This window comes from Andrographis paniculata, unplaced genomic scaffold, assembly GCF_009805555.1.
Source record: "Andrographis paniculata isolate CXL003 unplaced genomic scaffold, ASM980555v1 Contig74END, whole genome shotgun sequence".
Taxonomy (NCBI): domain Eukaryota; kingdom Viridiplantae; phylum Streptophyta; class Magnoliopsida; order Lamiales; family Acanthaceae; genus Andrographis; species Andrographis paniculata.
The window spans coordinates 1,804,246-1,822,318 of NW_026137611.1; the positions used below are offsets into that span (position 1 = coordinate 1,804,246).

Below are 18,073 nucleotides of genomic sequence, written 5' to 3' on the forward strand. Positions count from 1 at the left end.
TATTTTAATATATTTTATTAGTATATATATTTAATATTTTAGGGAATTAATGTGTAGTTTAATGGGGAAATTTTTAATCTGGATTAAAATGACTAAATAATTTAATTAAAATAAAAAAATTTATAAATTTTAAAATTTAATGAAAGTATATAATAATATTTCAGAAAAAAAAGAGATAATTTATGTGAAATATACGAATATATAAGAAAGAATAAAGAAATTAAGTGGAAATGTAGTAATATATTAAAGATATTTTAGTTTTGTAAAAACCTCATATTTAATAACATTTTTTTATTAAAAATATCAAATCAATAACTATTTTATTTAAAATATATCAAAACTCAACACAAATACAATATATATATATATATATACTATTTCTAAGTATTGACATACTTTTTAAAATATATATGATCTAAAAATGTCTACAATTTCTAAGTATTGACATACTTGCTAAAATAGATATATATGATCTAAATAAATTATATAAAAAAAATAAAAATGAATGAATAAAAAAAAAAAGAGAAAAAAAAAAAGAAGAGAAGAATTTGTTTGTTTTCTTTAATCAAATTTTTCTAATTTTTTTACAAAATATATAATCAAATATTAGGTTAATATCAAACTTAACTAAAAGAAACACGCCTAAATTTTTAAATAAATTTAAATATAGTAAAAAAAAAAATTCTTTTAATTCTTTTATTTTTATTTTTTAAATGATATAGACTAATAGTATCACAGGCTTATTATACAACACATAATATAACAACAGCAGAGCTGGCAAAAATTGATATATTACAATAATCCGACACAAATTCAATACAAAATAATTTGATTTGAGACAAAAATTTCAGCCCAATTATATAGACGAGTTGAAACGAACTCGACACGATAATAAATGAGTTGGGTTAGGGTTGAAGCTTGGAACTCAAATTCGATACGACAATCCGATTATAATATACTAATATATTAATTAACATATTTATTATATATGTAGATTAATTTTAATTTGATAATTAGTTTACCTATTAATTTAAATTCAATTTTAACTAATCTAATCTAATTCATTATACACGTTACACTAGTACCGATAAAAATTAATATAACACGACAATCCGACAAAAAATAATTAAATTTGAATCAATGATTTCAACTCAATTATGTACACGGATCAACGCGATAATAAACGGATCAACATGAACTCAGATAATAAAAACGGATCAACATGAACTCAGAACTCAGATAATAAAAACGGATCAACATGAACTCAGATAATAAAAACGGATCTCGCTTAAAATATTCATTGCCAGGTTTAAAAAACAGACCTTATATGAATTAATTATGGTAGCATAATACAAATTGAGCAAATGAATTGTCAAAACCCATGATAATATTTTTACCCCAACCCATAATATAATGATAAATAACACATTATAAAGAGACATACAATATATAATTATACTAATGTAATACAAATATAATACATAAACTAACGGCACGTGACATATTTTCGCATAACATATGTTATAATTAATTTCAACACAAAAAATATATATATATATTAATATAACACTTTTTTTTTTTATTTAACAAAATATATTAGGTAAAAATATATATTTCCTCTGTCCCAATTATGGTGTCCCTTTTACTGTAGACACGATAATTTAGGTGAAGCATAATTCGTAAATAATTAAAAATATATTAGTGAAAATAATTATTATTTACTAAAAATAATTTTAAATTAAAATTAAAATAACTAATTTGTATAATTAAAATTAAAAAAAATTATTTAAATTTAAATTTTTAAAATGAGATTAAAAATTATATAATACTTTTCTAAAAATGGAAAGTGATAGAAGTGAAACAGACGAAAATGAAAAGGTGGACACGATAAACAGAACAGAGAAAATATTATTTATCTATTTTATATATAGATAAATCAAAATGACGTCGATTTGTAATAGTACCGTGACGGTAATCATCCTATATAATCATCTAAGACGCTATTTATATATTTTAAAATTATTTTAACAATATCAATATATAATATCTTTAAAAAATAAGAATAATATTGCATCAAATGTATTTTTTTTTTTTTAAAAAAAAGTATCATATTAGATACAAAACTTTTTAGTAATTTTTAAAAAAATTTTACTAACTTCCAAAATTTATACACTCAAATTACCTTTTTTTATTTATTTATTTTTTTGGAATTTTGTAATAGATTTAAAAATAATACTAGTAATATTAATTATTAATCAAGAAAAATATATAAGAGGTTTTGATTTTTTACTTATGTATAAACTAACGGTATGTATAATGATATGCTTATAGTTTAGATAAAATTAATGATATTTTAATATTAGTATATGGTTAATTTTACTAAGATAAAAAAAATAAAAAATAAAAAATAAAAATAATACTACTTGATTAGAGATTGATGTAATATTAAGGATTGTGTGTATACTTACTATTTCCAATTATATCATTTTTCAAAAATAATTATTGTATAATAAAAATAAATTAAGATTAGGATAACTAATTAGTCTAATTAAAAATTTAAAAATTAAAATTCTAAAATGAGATTAAAATGTATATTTTTTTTAAAAAAAAATTGACAGGATAAGTGAAATAAACAGAAATAGAAATGTGGACACGATAAGTGGGACGAGGGAAGTAAAATATTATTTTGTATAATACTTTTACAATTCCAAATACTGCGCAACAAAAACATTTAAAATTATTAAATACTTAAAAAAAACATACTCTAGAATATTAAAAAATTATGGATATATTATATACACATATTTATCATATTATATATATATATATATGTTTTCTTATCAAGAAGTAGCATTGTATAGACGTACAAACAAATGAACTCAAATTTCTTATACAATAGGATTGTTTAGACGTACACGTATATGTCCTTTTTTTAAACAAGTCTTTAAAAAAATTTAAATAAATTCAATTTTATTATTTTTTTTTTAAAAAAATATTATAGCAAATGATAATTTTACAATAAAACCAATACACTAATATCATAGCTTCTAAATAGGGGTGACAATTCTGGCTGGTTGATTTTTTGTAGTAGCTGGCCCGACCAAACCAGATTGCAAATAGGGCTTGGAAAGGCCAGCCTAACCACAACTTGATTTGAAACCGGTCATGTCGGCTTGGTTGTTGTTTTTTTTTTTTTTTTTTTTTTTTTTTTTTTTTTAATTTTAAAATTATTATTATTATTTTTTATTTTATTAGATTTGAATTAATATATATATATTTATTAAAATTTTAATTTTAATTTTCAAAACCTGGTTGAGCCAGACACGACTCGACCTTCATGAGTCCGGCCAGGCACGATCCAAAAATTATCTGGCTTATCTTTTAAAGTTCAATTTTTTATGCCGTGTTTATTTTTGTCACTCTTAGTTGTAGGTACAATCAAATAAAATATATTTGTCTGATTTCAATTCTAAGTTTATATTTTATATGCAATATACTAGATTTCTAATAATAATAATAAATAATAATCATATATTATATAAATCATATTCAAATATAAAATTCAAAAACAAACAATATATGATCATATATTATTTGGTTATAATTTGAAATAAAATCCTATTTGATTTGAATTTTTGTTTGATATGATATTTTTAAGAAAAAATACTATATTTTCATATTATAGGTGAATGTAAATTATGGAATAGCACAGTTGCTGAAATTTTCCTGTTGCATTCTATAATTTTTAAGATTTGGATTTATTCCAAATTTGTTTCAATACGGTTTGAAATTGATTTGAAATAGAATGTTAATTGATTTGTTTTATATATAATATTTTGATGTGATATTTTGTAAAAATAAAAAAAATATATATATATATATGTATTTTTATGTTATAGGTGAATAGAAATTATGAAATAATACATACTGAAAATTTCCAAATTTGGATTTATTCTAAATTTATTTGGTTGTAATTTAAAATTAATTGTTAAATTTGAATTTTAGTTAAATAATATTTATTCATGATCTTGTGATATTAATAATAATAATATTTTTTTTAAAATTAAAACTTTTATACCAATTTAAATAATATTGAAATAAATTTGAAATCATAACCAAAACACAGTGATATCCGGACAAAATTGAAGTACAAAACTATGATCTGATCTCCCTTTTCTTGCATTACATACAAATTTACTGCAACACAAAACTGTACAAAATTGAAGTAAAATTAATTAATCTAATTTCTGTACAAAGCTCAGCTCTCTCTCTCTACGTATGTATTTACTCTATTAACTCATTCTCTATTCTCAAAGTAATTTGAGCTCAAAGGCGCTGTACAAGAATCCGCACTCGAACTAGGGAACGACTTCATAGCGAAGCCCCGAACATCGTCGAACCCGTACCCGTACCCGAGCCCGACCCTGTCTCGTTGCTCGACTCCCGTTTCCGCGACGAAATCCGATAGCTGAACCTCACCCTCCAGCATGCCCACCACAGCCGCCATGCTCGGCCTCCCCACTGCCGTCGGGTTCGTGCACATCAGCGCCACGTTCACGACCCTCCGAACCTCGTCCCTGTCGAAGTTCGACCCCAGCCGGGGGTCGACTATATCCAGCAAACGCCCTTTCTCCCGCAATAAATCGACCTAATTAAACACCCAACGCATAAAGATCGACGCAATCTTATAATATTCTTTTTTCCATTCAAAAATATAAAATCATAATTACTTTTTTTTTTATATTATATTGCAAATTAATTTTACATTCAAAACATCACATCAACCTCTATTTATATCACATCAAACAACTATTCAAATTCAACTTTTTACTGTAAAAAAATCTAAACCCACAAACAAACACACCCTTAGAGATTTCGGTATACCAAAGTTTATCATTACCGATATTTTTTCGTATGATATCGACATATGATTTTCAAATGTTCGGTATATCATACCGTATCGATATAGAATTTAGCATATCAAAAACTTTAGTAGTGTATATGATAAGACGTGAAATTTTCGATATATAGAGGATTATTAAGGGTTCTGTTTAGACAGAAGTTTTTGAAGAGTTCGGAATTTTGAAAAGTTTTGAAAATAATAAAAAATTGAATAGTATCAAAAGTTTCAAAAGTATCGAAGTTACCCAGTCGAGAAGGCACAAGCAATCCTCGTCGGGGGTGAAAACGATGATGCTTCTTCCGCTTACGATCTCCAAGAGAACGACCCCGAAGCTGTACACGTCGGCCTTGTCCGTCAAATATCCTCGCACAGCGTATTCGGGTGCCATGTAGCCACTTCGAAGCCGAGCACCGTGTTAAAAACGACAAGACAAGAAAGAACCTAGTACAAGTACGAGGTAACAAGTACTTACAGCGTCCCGGCGATGCGAGTGCTCATATGCGTATTGCCCTCTTCATGAAGCTTTGCGAGGCCGAAATCAGATATTTTCGGGTTTAGATATTTGTCAAGAAGCACGTTCGTCGCCTTGATGTCGCGGTGGACGATCTTGATTCTCGATTCTCCGTGAAGATAGGCCAAGCCGTGCGCCACACCGATGCAGATTCTGAACCTCGTCGGCCAATCCAAATGCAGCTGTTGCGACTCCGGACCTGCAAGAACGCAGAACGATACATAAATGCATAAATCGAAACCCTCGGCAGAAGAACGCACGTCGGAGCAACGAACAGACCAAACAATGCGCGAGCGAGGCTGTTGTTTTCCATGTACTCGTACACGAGTAGCAACTGATCGCCGTCAACTGAGCATCCGTATAGCTTTACAAGATGAGGGTGCTGTACTGCAGAAATCATTCCGATTTCATTCACAAACTCGCGGTTCCCTTGCCTCGATTTCGAAGAGAGCTGCTTCACAGCAACGATGGTGCCGTCCGGCAGATAACCCTTTGTACAAAACATAACCGGAGTCAGACGAATCACCGGCTCTATCGAGCTAAACATCGAAAGAAAAACGATATCTCATCGGTTTAGATTGTACCTTGTACACGATACCGAAGCCTCCTTCTCCGATTTTATTAGCAGGATCGAAATTGCTTGTCGCTGCCGCAATTTGCCTCAACGTGAACGTCCCGGTGTTAAGGTCGATACCTTCATGATGCGCAGGACCGAGATGTTAGAATTTTCGCTTCAATCGGACAAAACAAGTACGGCTGTTTCATGTTGTTATTACCGTCTAGTATCGAGTCTTTGCGCCCGAGCCAGCCCTTCCACCATAGAATATGCACGAACACAAGGATCAAGAAAAAGACTGCGACAACTATACCCGTTGACAAGCTTTCCGCAGATACCTTATCGGGTGGTGTAGTAAAATCTGCGCACAACGGAGAGACGTTAGCGCGAGCTTCTCGTAACCCATTTAATGAAATGAAGTTTCGTTAAAAAGAGCTCGGATCTTACTACCATCCACTGATATTGCTGAAATTAGAGGACCGTATTCGCCGCTGTATGGAATGCTCGTTGTCCCTTTCCCAGCCCAATAGAGGCGAATATCCAACGTATGATCGAACACGTATACGGTGAAGTTATGCACTATTCTGGTGTATGCTCCCCCGGCTTGGCTTCTAATGTCGAAATCCTTGAGCACCAACTTCTTCTGATGATTTTTCGCAAGAAGTTAGTAACGATCTTTCAGATTAAGTTTGGATATTTCGAAGATACCTGAACGTAAACATCAAACAGACGCCTTGCATGGCTCCGGTACGTGGTGTCATCATCCGTAAGTTCGATCTCTGCAAAATGAAGCCTTAGAGTGTACTGTCCGTTTACTAAACAAGAGGCGAAGTATGTCAACGAGAGAGGGGAACGTCTTGCGTCTGCGTAGAGCCCGAGTTTCTTCTCAAAACTTAGTGTACGGTTCGTAGAGATCAACATCGAGTCTGTTAGGCGCTCGTCGTCTAAGAAGTGGCCTGTGCTGCTAAATCCCCAGCTTCTACTACTGAGGTAGAAATTCGAGGGTCCACCAGGACTCATGTCAGCCTCGTATATTTTCCCTCCTTCCTTTACTTCAGGACCGCCGCAGTTTATGTGCAGATACGAGTACTCTGTGAAAGAACATCAGACGCATCCTCAACTTCTATTAAAAGATCTTAGTATAGCGCGATAACAGACATGCCGAGCAATCGAATCATGGCTTACTCTTTTCACATTTGATGTTTCTTAAGCAGGAAACGTCGCTGCTGCACCCCGATATCATACACAAAACAGCTCAGATTCATGTTTCTTAGGAAAATCGAAGGTGTTGCTAAATGAGGAACGAAGAACTTACGATTTATCTCCCTTTGAGCTTGCAAACAAGTTTCTGAACATCAGATCACACATTAGTTTGAACACGAAAATTCTAAAATCAAATAAGACTCGAGTTCGTTAGATATCTCACACATTTCTCCAATGACAACTCAGGTCTGAACTTTCCGATGTGAAGTTGTTGTAGGATAGATCACTGCATACAAAATCGAATTCTTAAGCGTTACAACTGTACTATTTTCTACATTCTTTCACCATGGATGAATGTCCAGAAATTAAATCAAGTACTTTGGTAATCGATAAGTAATGAGGAAGAGGTAAAGAGCCATACATTATCTTCCTCTCCATCCAACTTTGACGAGGCACAGCTCCAGTTAACGAGTTCCCGGTTAAATATCTGAAAACAAGAAAGTCGCAAACCATCATATAGTTGAAGAATTAAGAGTCTGATTCAAAGCAAGCCTCAACATAAACTCAGGACTTACATGTAGTTTATGTTTTGCAGCTTTGAGAAGCTGTCGGGAATTGGTCCTGTTAAATTGTTGAAGCTAAAATCTCTGCAGTAAACAGTGGTTGTGTCATTAAAGAACATAGACAGTTCGGTTTTTAGCTTCGAACAAAGACGAAGATCAAACTCACAAGACAGTTAAGCTTGTCATTTCACCAATGTAACTCGGCAACTGCCCGATTATGTTGCAACTCCTCAATATTCTACATGAAAGGATGCATGAATTCGAATGGAAGAACTGATGCATTCTGTCGATAAAGTAATGCAACAACATTATTATACTCACAGAATTTTGAGCATTCTCAAGTTACTGATCAGGGGAATGGTCGATGCAGTCTCATTCCCCCTCAAGTCGCTGATTCTCCTGAATATCGAGAATTACAAAATTATGATAGATGATATGATCAGTTTTGTTTCTTTTAAGTAAACAGAGAGTTCCTCAGTCATTCAGTTTATACTCACAGATCAACTAATTTGGTCAAGGAAGCAATGCCGGGAGGGATCGGTCCAGTCAAGCCACTGCCCTGAATCACTCTGGCATTGTATAGTTTGAAATTCGAACATTTACAAAAAGAATCAGACAACAATCATAGTAACAAACTATCAAGTCTTACAATTTTTCAATATTTGTCCAGTTCGTAATGAAACTCGGTATTTGCCCTCGAAAGTTGTTGTCGCTGATACGGCTGCATTAAACCAATTAGATGGACAATCACAAACTGTCAACAGAACAAGAAGTAGACAAGAACTTAAAAAATCATAAAAATCTTACAAGTCTTGTATTGTGGACAAATTTGCTAGACTTGCAGGTATCGGGTCGGTAAAACTGTTCGAACTAAATATTCTTCACACCACCGAAAAAGGAAAAGATCAAATCAGATTAGCTCAAAAAAACAAAGTTTGTTTATAACATAAGATGAAGACATTAAATCTCATGAACATGTTGAATCTTACAATGTTTTTATTTGAGGAAGAGAGCCAAACTCCCGAGGAATAGTACCCGATAAGTGATTGGCCTCGACATTTCTGCAGTTTCAAAAGGGCAAACAAAAGCCATCATACATGTAAATATTCTCGTCTAAACAAAAATTCAATTATATAAATTTTTACTTCTCACTATCTTCTTTCTCCAAGTGAAGAATCACAATAACACAAAATCGAAACCTCAAAAGTAACACATAACACTTATGATGAACAAAAGAACACTTACAGATTTGTAAGTGTAGTGATATTGGCAAGCTCTTTCGGTATTGACCCTGTTATCCCATTTCCAAAAAGCGAACTGCATCTCGACTCCATTAATCGACAAATACAAAATATGTCTGCATCATTACATACACACAGACACCTAAAACACACACGCATATATACACACATGCAAGAACAGCATACATGTTTACAAGCTTCATGGAGCCCCATTCGGAAGGGATGGTACCACTTAGTAAATTCCGACTCAAATCACTGCATAAGATGGAAAAATTCATACTCAGAAACTGAAATTAAACATAATACATGTATATATTCACATATTTGAAGGAGACAAGTATACATTTCTTGAAGAAAGGGGAGATTACTAAGCTGTCTGGGCAATTCTCCTTCCAAATTTTCACCTCTAAGAACACTGCATAACAAATTGGATGATTTGAATTTGAATTATAACAGTGATTGAACGAACACCATGAAACCCTAAGCAAAATTAACATTAAGAACTTCTCACATGCTGACGATATGGCAAACAGTATTGTTTTCGAAAGCGCAGTTACAGGCGACTGCATTGCCTGCCCCCCGTCGATCCGGGTCCGGGTTTGAGTTCGCCCAACCCGAAAGCCCGCTACATGGATCCACGTTAAAATCCCAGTCTCTCTTCTTCAAAATGTCTGCAATTACCCTCAAATCCTCCACTGCTCCAAATAAATCAAACAATCAGAAAACACATGAACAAAAAATTATTCAACAAATTGAGCAGACATTAGCTATAAACCCTAACCACGCCATCCATGTACAAGTATATCAAACAATCAGAAACACACAAACACAAAATTATGCAAAAATTATGCACGCATTCAGTCGATAAACCCTACCCACACCATCCATATATCTACGTATACCTTCACGAGGAGGGAGACGTGGTTGTGCTGCAGCAAGAGCAAGCACGGCGATGAGTATGAATGCGACGACTCCTCGGAGCAGCCACATGATCAGAGGTGGGCGATTGTTTCACTGCATCAATTGAGGGGGAATAATGATTAATAATGATGATTATTGGCGCAGGAAGGAAGGAAGGAAGGAAGGAGGATGGTGAAGAAAGTGGAGCGATTGTGAGGGGAGTGAACAGTGGTCGGAGGTGCAATTGTGTGTTGCCTGTTGACGAAGACGACCCAGACGTCGCCACGTGGCGGTTTTTGATTGGAAGCAGAGTTTGAATTCTGAGGACGGCGTTAAGAAGAATTGACAGTGGGCCACTCTGTTACGACGTCGTTGCATCCTCATTTCTCCACAGCCAATCATAATATTTGTATATACTTCCTTGCCTCTCTCATTCAATTTTCTTTTTCTTTTTTTTTTTTTTTTTTTTTTTTTTTATCATTTAAATTTATTTTTGTTTTTGTTTTCGTAAAAAAAAAATATATTTTTTTAAAAAAAAAATAAAAAAAATTTTATTTTTATTTATTTTTTTAAAATCTGTGTTCGATTAAACGAGCACATAATTAAATGACAGGGAAGTATTAAAATGTGAGGATTTTTTTTTTTTTTTAAAATGTAATTTTGATTCAGGGTTGTTGATCGGTATAAATATATTTATTGACTTATGGATTCAATTTAATATATGTTAGTTAGCGTGTGTATGTCTATTTACTATTTAAAATATAAGGGAACAGGTTCAAGATTCTTAGAATTAATTTGTTTTAGTAAGGGTATTTAAACAAAATTCGTTTTGATTAAAAAAACAAGTAAAAATGTTTGTTATAAAATCTTTATGGCTCGTTAATATGAATATTAGGCGCTATTCATTAAACTATATTCTAAATAAAAAATAAAAATTCAAATTATTTTACAAAACAAACATAAGCTTAGTAAAAGGGGAAAAATAAAAGGGAAGGTAAAATAAAATTAAAATTGGGTAAAATTATAGAAAATTCACCCGTAATTTTATAAAATTGTTTCATAAACTCTGTGTCTAACATCCTTTGTTGTTCTTGTATGCGGGGGCAAGGGGGCTCCAGCCCCCCTCTCCCCCCACTCCACCCCTTATAATTTTTAATTTTTTGTTTTTATTTTATAATATATAATATAAAAATAATAAATAAATTAAAAAATTACAAAAAATTAATAGAATATTTATGTAAAAATTTAAATTTTAAATAATAAAAAAATTTATATTATAATAATTTGATAATATAAAAATAGATATGAACAAAAAAATAATAAATAATAATAATAAAAAATCTTCAAAATTTTTTCAACCAAATACACAGAAAATTATACTTTTAACAGCTTCAAAACTTCTAGTTCTAAATTTTTAAAATTACAAATATATATATATTTATATTTAACTTAAAGAAATAGTAAAAATATATTCACAAATAGTTATTTTTACCTTGTTCCAATAATTTTTTGCATTCTTTTACACTAAATATAAAATAAATTAATATATTTATAATTTCATGAATTTATAAATAAGAATTATGAAATTCATTCGCAATTTGGGCGGATGTAAGTCAAACATCGTTAAATAAAAACGATTAAGGAGTAAGAATTAGGGCTCATGAAATCATAAATGAGTTAATGCAATTTTAAAAGTAAATTTTGCGCAATTTCATAAAATTACAATTTTTGTGCAATTTTGCTTTAAACTTATAATGATATGTTTAGTTTATATGGAAATGAAATAGAAAGAAAGATATGAAAATTAGTATTTTTGTGTTTAGATAAAAAAATGTGAGTGGAAAGAAATAAAATAGTTTTACCTTCATATATTTTTAATAAAATACTATTTAAATAAAAATTTAAATAAATATCTTATTTTAATATATTATTGTGTTTACTACTATAGAAAATAATAGTATAGTAATAATAACAAAATTTGAGTGGACATTTTCAACGCTGCCTTAGATTTCTTGCTAATTGAGTCAACAATTTGTGACACATACCATCAATTAGAACCATCCAAATAAATTCTTAATAGTAATAATAAAGAAATATATTTATGGTGTCGATATAAATTTTAAATTTTGAGTTTGAGATTAATTTTGAAATAATAAAATTTTAAATTTATTGATATGATATAAATAAATATCGATATAATATTTTAAATAAAAATTACTTAATTTGTTTTGGTGTAAAATATACAACTAATTTTTATTCAGAGTAAAGAAAAAATATATATATTTGTAGTTAGGTAACTAAAAATAGAGTACAGACTATTTTCTATTTACTTTTTAATATAAATATAATTATTTGATGATAAAATATGAATATTTTAAAACATGCAGAGTTCATAATTACTAATATATATATATATATAAATATTAACGCGGAACGAAAAAATATATATAAATATGCACACGTTAAAGCAAGGCGGGGAAAATAATACTAGTATTTAGTATAGTATAAAAAATAAAAATTATTACTTGAATTGAGGATGGTAAAAACTTCACAGATTAAAATATCAAAAGTGTATTTTTTTTTTTATTTGAGATTATTTTTATGTTAGGTATAAAAAATGTGTCTATAACATAAAAATAATATTTTATATTGAATTATTTATTTTTTAATTGATAATATATTTGTATATATTTTATGTGATACATAGTATTTTCTTTTTATAATATTAATTGGGAATAATGCATTCCAAATTAAACTCCTTTTTTCCGTATCATATAGTATTATATTTAAAATATTATGTTATATCTATTTATATCATAGTAAATAATTATTTAAATTTAAATTTTTATTATTCAAAATTTAAACTTAAATTCAAAACATAAACATCCAAACAAGCGCCCTTTTTTTTTTTTTTTTTCTGCTGAGAATTGTAATACTTTTATTAAAATATTTATTTTTATTTTCTATATGTTTTATAAACTATAATACTATTATATTTTTGTTGAGTACATTATATATTAAGAATAATAAAATTGATTCTTAATAAAATATATGTTTATTTATAAAATATGAAGTATATTAATTAAAATACTTTTTAAATTAAACTTTAAATTAAAAAAAAAAAAATCAAACTCTGTAACACAAACCAAACAAATCATTGTTTGCTTAGTGAAATTATTTGAGAAAAATATTTTTTACGTGAGTTACAGAGAATTACGTAATTAATAGTATAAAATAATAAATGTGTATAATATATTAACGTTTTTAAAAAAAATATATATTTTTAGGAATTGTAAATCTTAATAAAGAACACACCCTATATTTTTATATAAAAAACATATTATTATATAATAAAAATATTGAAATCAACTTTCAATACAACATACCAATACAAATGTTGATTCTCTGAAAATATATACTTTATGTTGTACATGAGTTTGTTTTGATTTATGTTATTTATTTTTTTATTATTTTTTTTATAAAATAATTATTTGATAAGATATTTTTTTTAAAAAAATAATAATATTTTTTTTTGAAAATATTAAACATTAGAAAAACGATAAAATCTTTAAATAAACACATTACAATTATAAAATTTAGAATATATTTTCTTATATTTTAATTATAATTTTGTATTAGGATATTAATATTTTATGTTTATAATATAGTATTTCATCCGTCTCATATTAGTTGACATTGTTTCTATTTTTATCTATATTATAATAATTGATATATTTTTATTTTAGATAAAATTTATTAAATTAAAATATATTTAACAAATATAAATCAATTTAATTACATACATAGCATATAATATTATACATATTATAAAAATTCACTTAAAACTCTTTTATTTTTATCTATCTCTTAAAAAATATAAATAATTTTATCTACATTTATAACTCCACTTCTTTTATAAAATTAATTTATATTAATTATAAATAAATAATATATTTTCTATTTAGTTGTATTATAAATAAAATTATCTTTTACAAAATGATATTCATATTGTTATATTTTTTATTGTCAAATAATTTTTAAAATATTTAAATATATATTTTAATTTTTTAATTATATAAAAAATAATAAAATAATATTATAACTTATTATTATTAACTAATAAAATATCATTATATTAGAGAGGGAAGAAGTATTTATTTAATTATAAAAAAAAAAAAAGATTTCAAAGGGTCCATAACACAAACAAAGACACGCTAAATTCGATGGAAGTTTTGCAAAATTATGGGTCCGTTTGTTTTTTCTATAATTTTTTTCACACGGTTATTTTTAAAAAATTAATACATTATACACGTTAATTATTTTTTATGTTTCTTATACATTTTTCTATACTTTATATCAAAAAATTACTTTCCAATAATATCATAAAACAAACAAACCATATAATTTTAAAAATAATAAAATAAATACTTAATAAAATTTTATTCCTTCCCCAACAATTGACATATTTTTTTTATTTTTTTTTGTCTCATAATAATTGACTTTTTTTTTTAACTTTTAATAAAACTCACTAAATTAAAATATATGTAACAAATATAAATATAATTTAATTAAATACATAACATATGATATTGTATGTTATGTAAGATCTGTTGGTTATTTTGTTGTTATTGAATTTATTCGAAGATAAAGAATGTTGTATTGAGCTATCTTCGGGAAGGGTCGCGTGGGGTGCGCGCTCGAGAAAGCCTATATGATATTGAACGAAGTATGAAATAATATGATGAAGGTAAAAATTATGGTACATATTGTTGAAAAATTATTATTTTCAAATGAGGAATTAAATTATTTAATTCCTGCATAAAACCTTGTAAATTCAAATTTACTTAAATTTGAATTGATAATTTAATGAATAAATTGAATCTTTTCAATTTTAAATTAAAGTTGCATATTTTCATGATTGTGTCTTTTGGATTTAAAATTCAAATTCAAATTTTTTCATAAAAAATACTTTCAAGTATATTATTTATGTCTTATCTTCACGTAATTTTTAGAGAGAGAGGAGATAGGATAGAGAGAAAATAGAATGAGACAGCGAGCTATAGAAAGTCACAGAATTTGGGTGAAATAATAGTCTCTTCTTTCTTAGGATTATGTAATTTAATCTGCACATGCAAATAATCTCTCAACCTTTTTATTTGCTCGATTTTTGCCTAAAATTCGAGTGTTATTTTGTTTTATCCTCGTACGAATTTTGTGTAACTCCGGGCGTTAATAAGGTCGAAAGATCGTATAAGGAAAGCGAACTACGCGACTCAAAGTATATCCAATATCGTATATACCCTGCGGAATTCGATTTCTTCGTATTTTCATTCAATTCAGATTATTTCTCCAACAATCTTATACGATATTTTCGAAAGATCTTGGATGTGATACTTTGGCGGATATGAAAATAAAATTTGGAAGGCAGTCCAAATTTGAAGATATTGGAATATATTATTTCCAATGATCAAATTGAGAAAATTGATTTTTAAATTTTGAAAACTGAATCGATGTGGATTCAGAATTTTTATTTAAGAGAATAAAAATTTGCATCTCGAAAAGAATGCAGACAATTATTTTACAGCCAGCAATATATTTCGGCTTGTCTACAGTGCAATTGATCATCGATCATCTAACGATTAAAAATAAAAAAAAAATAAAAATAAAACAAACTGCAGCAAATGGCAGGGCAGATTGGAAGCAGTAGAACGGCATTGGGAAATGACGTTGTATTCAATTATCTTTTCGTAGAATTTTATGGCGGTTTGTGAAAAAACAACACCGTGGAAAGGAATATGATTAAAAGGTTTATTTCTTCCCAAGTTTATGTATGAAGGATGCAGGGGAGGTGGATATAATTCTGAAGTTAAAATTAACACGAGAATTATTGATAATATCGGGCAAAATGATGTAATAATCTTTTTAGTACGGAATTAAAATTCCAATGGTTCAATTTTATACATATAGATGTATGCTAATTGAACATATTTTTGTTTTGCCAAAATATCATGTAATTAATTTGATTAAATTAATTGATGTGTTTGCAAAACATATGGTATGACAATTTTGGTGTCGTTAAAATTAATTTTGTATAAATTAATTTGCGAAGGGTTGGTTTGCAATTCTTTTACGAGAATTGGTCATTAGTGATTATTCGATAATCACTTGAGTACACTTTAAGAATCGTCAAATATAATTTGACTTCAATTAAATGTGGAGTTCGTCAAATATTTTGTCCACAATAATAATTCTTGGAAATATTACTTGTGCACAAAGTTGAGAATAATATTTTGATGGCTCATGAGGATGACAAATCGCGGTTAGGCGTGAGGCTATCGTTTATCATTCATAAAATGTTACCGCTGTTTGAATTATCATGAAGCCGAAGTTTTGTATGTCGAATTGTGTAGAATGTGGAATCACCGACATTCATTGGCCAAGAAACTGACATACAATATGTTATTGGGATGCTTAAAGTCCATTAAATTGTCTTAGTGTGAGACACCCAATTCCCTCCTGGTGATGCTAGGAGCTGAATTCAATGTGGAAAGCTTACGTTTAGAGGATTGGAGCACACGTGATTTATTCATCCCTAAAAGTGTGTTCAGACTTGCAAGAAAGTTAGGTTGAGGTTTAGCCTCTTAATAATTTCTTTGAAAAATCGTCGTGCAGGGGCGAGACTATAGGAATTACCTATACGAACATGAAGTTTTGTCGCTTCAAAGAAATGCTACGGACTTGGCTTTCGATATGTTCTTGAATGGATTGGGACACATGACTTGTAAAGTGTGAAGTGTAAATTGTTGGGAAAATGGAGCTTTTGTGTATATTATCTTCATGTATTCAGTATGAGTTGATAAATTCAATCCTTTGGACACCTAGATTCTCGGATGCTTGGAATGTGTAATGCACTAAGATGAAATTCAATCGTTATGATATTTTCATTTATGTATTAGCTTGTTGTGTATATTGATAAATTTGAGAATAAATCATGGATAACGACAAAATGGGGGAGGATTGTTGGTTATTTTGTTGTTATTGGCTTTATTCGAAAATAAAGAATGTTGTATCGAGTTATCTTCGGGAAGGGTCGCGTGGGGTGCGCGCTTGAGAAAGCCTATACGATATTGAACGAAGTATGAAATAATATGATGAAAGTGAAAATTATAGTACATATTGTTTGAAAATTATTATTTTCAAATGAATAATTAAATTATTTAATTCCTGAAAAAAACCTTTGTAAATTCAAATTTATTTAAATTGGAATTGATAACTTTAATGAATAAATTGAATCTTTTCGTTTTGAAATTAAAGTTGCATATTTTCATAAAAAGATTTTGTCTTTTGGATATAGGACATAGAGAAGAGAGAATAAAACAGAGACAGACAGGCAACGATATAAAATCTATTTTTTCTTAGGATTTTGTAATTTAATCTGCACATGCAAATAATCTCTCAACTTTTTACTTGCTCGATTTTTCGCCTAAAATTGGAGTGTTGCTTTGTTTTATCCTCGTCCGAATTTCGTGTAACCTGGGGCGCTAATAGGGTCGAAATATCATATAAGGAAAGCGAATCTATGTGACTCAAAGTATATCCAAAATCGTGTATATCCTGCGGAATTCGATTTCTTCGTATTTTCATCCAGTCCAGATTATTTATCCAACAAGATCTACTCAAAATTCTTAAATAAACATATTTTTTTTATTATTTACTTATATTATATTTCATCCGTCGTAATTCAAATTACCATTTATATCATTTTGTCCCGTTCCAAAGTATCACTTTCTATTTTAATAAAAATAGTCATACATTAATATCAAAATATCCTTAATTTGTACATAAATTAAAAATATACAATTATTTTATATGTAAAGTCAAATGACAAAAATATCAAAACTTCTTACACATTTTCACAAATTAATAAAATTTATTATTTTTTAATTTACTACAAAATCCTAAAAGACCCCTCTCGAGTGAGACGGAGGAATAAAACGTTTTGTTAGCTACAAAATAATATCAATATACATTACTTTTATTGCAATATAATTTTTAAAATATTTAAATACATATTCTAGTTTCTTTTAATCATATATATTAAATTTATTTTAAACTATCGACATTATTTAATTAAATAAAAAATAATATTATAATTTATTATTATTAATTATTAAATATTAAATATTATTATCTTAA

At 28.4% G+C, this 18,073-nt stretch overlaps 1 protein-coding gene across 4 annotated transcripts; it reads right to left on the reverse strand.

Annotated features, from left to right (window-relative positions):
- Positions 1-4,142: 4,142 nt before the first annotated feature.
- On the reverse strand, positions 4,143-10,114 carry LOC127266050 (probable LRR receptor-like serine/threonine-protein kinase At1g53420). Of its 4 annotated transcripts, none has more exons than XM_051296141.1 (24): positions 9,880-10,114; positions 9,489-9,672; positions 9,321-9,392; positions 9,164-9,232; positions 8,982-9,053; positions 8,726-8,797; positions 8,544-8,615; positions 8,386-8,457; positions 8,234-8,305; positions 8,058-8,135; positions 7,903-7,974; positions 7,749-7,820; positions 7,595-7,660; positions 7,397-7,459; positions 7,286-7,318; positions 7,156-7,193; positions 6,679-7,061; positions 6,418-6,613; positions 6,191-6,331; positions 5,999-6,108; positions 5,694-5,904; positions 5,376-5,613; positions 5,148-5,298; positions 4,143-4,648 (listed from the first exon to the last, which is right to left on the reverse strand). In XM_051296141.1, the coding sequence occupies exons 1-24, from the start codon at positions 9,965-9,967 to the stop codon at positions 4,298-4,300; spliced, it is 2,976 nt and encodes a 991-aa protein (XP_051152098.1). In that variant the 5' UTR covers positions 9,968-10,114; the 3' UTR covers positions 4,143-4,297. The 4 variants fall into 4 exon arrangements, with proteins under 4 accessions (XP_051152098.1, XP_051152097.1, XP_051152096.1 ...); XM_051296140.1 differs by having other exon boundaries at positions 6,421-6,613; positions 7,156-7,196; positions 9,880-10,113; XM_051296139.1 differs by having other exon boundaries at positions 7,156-7,196; positions 9,880-10,113.
- Positions 10,115-18,073: the final 7,959 nt, after the last annotated feature.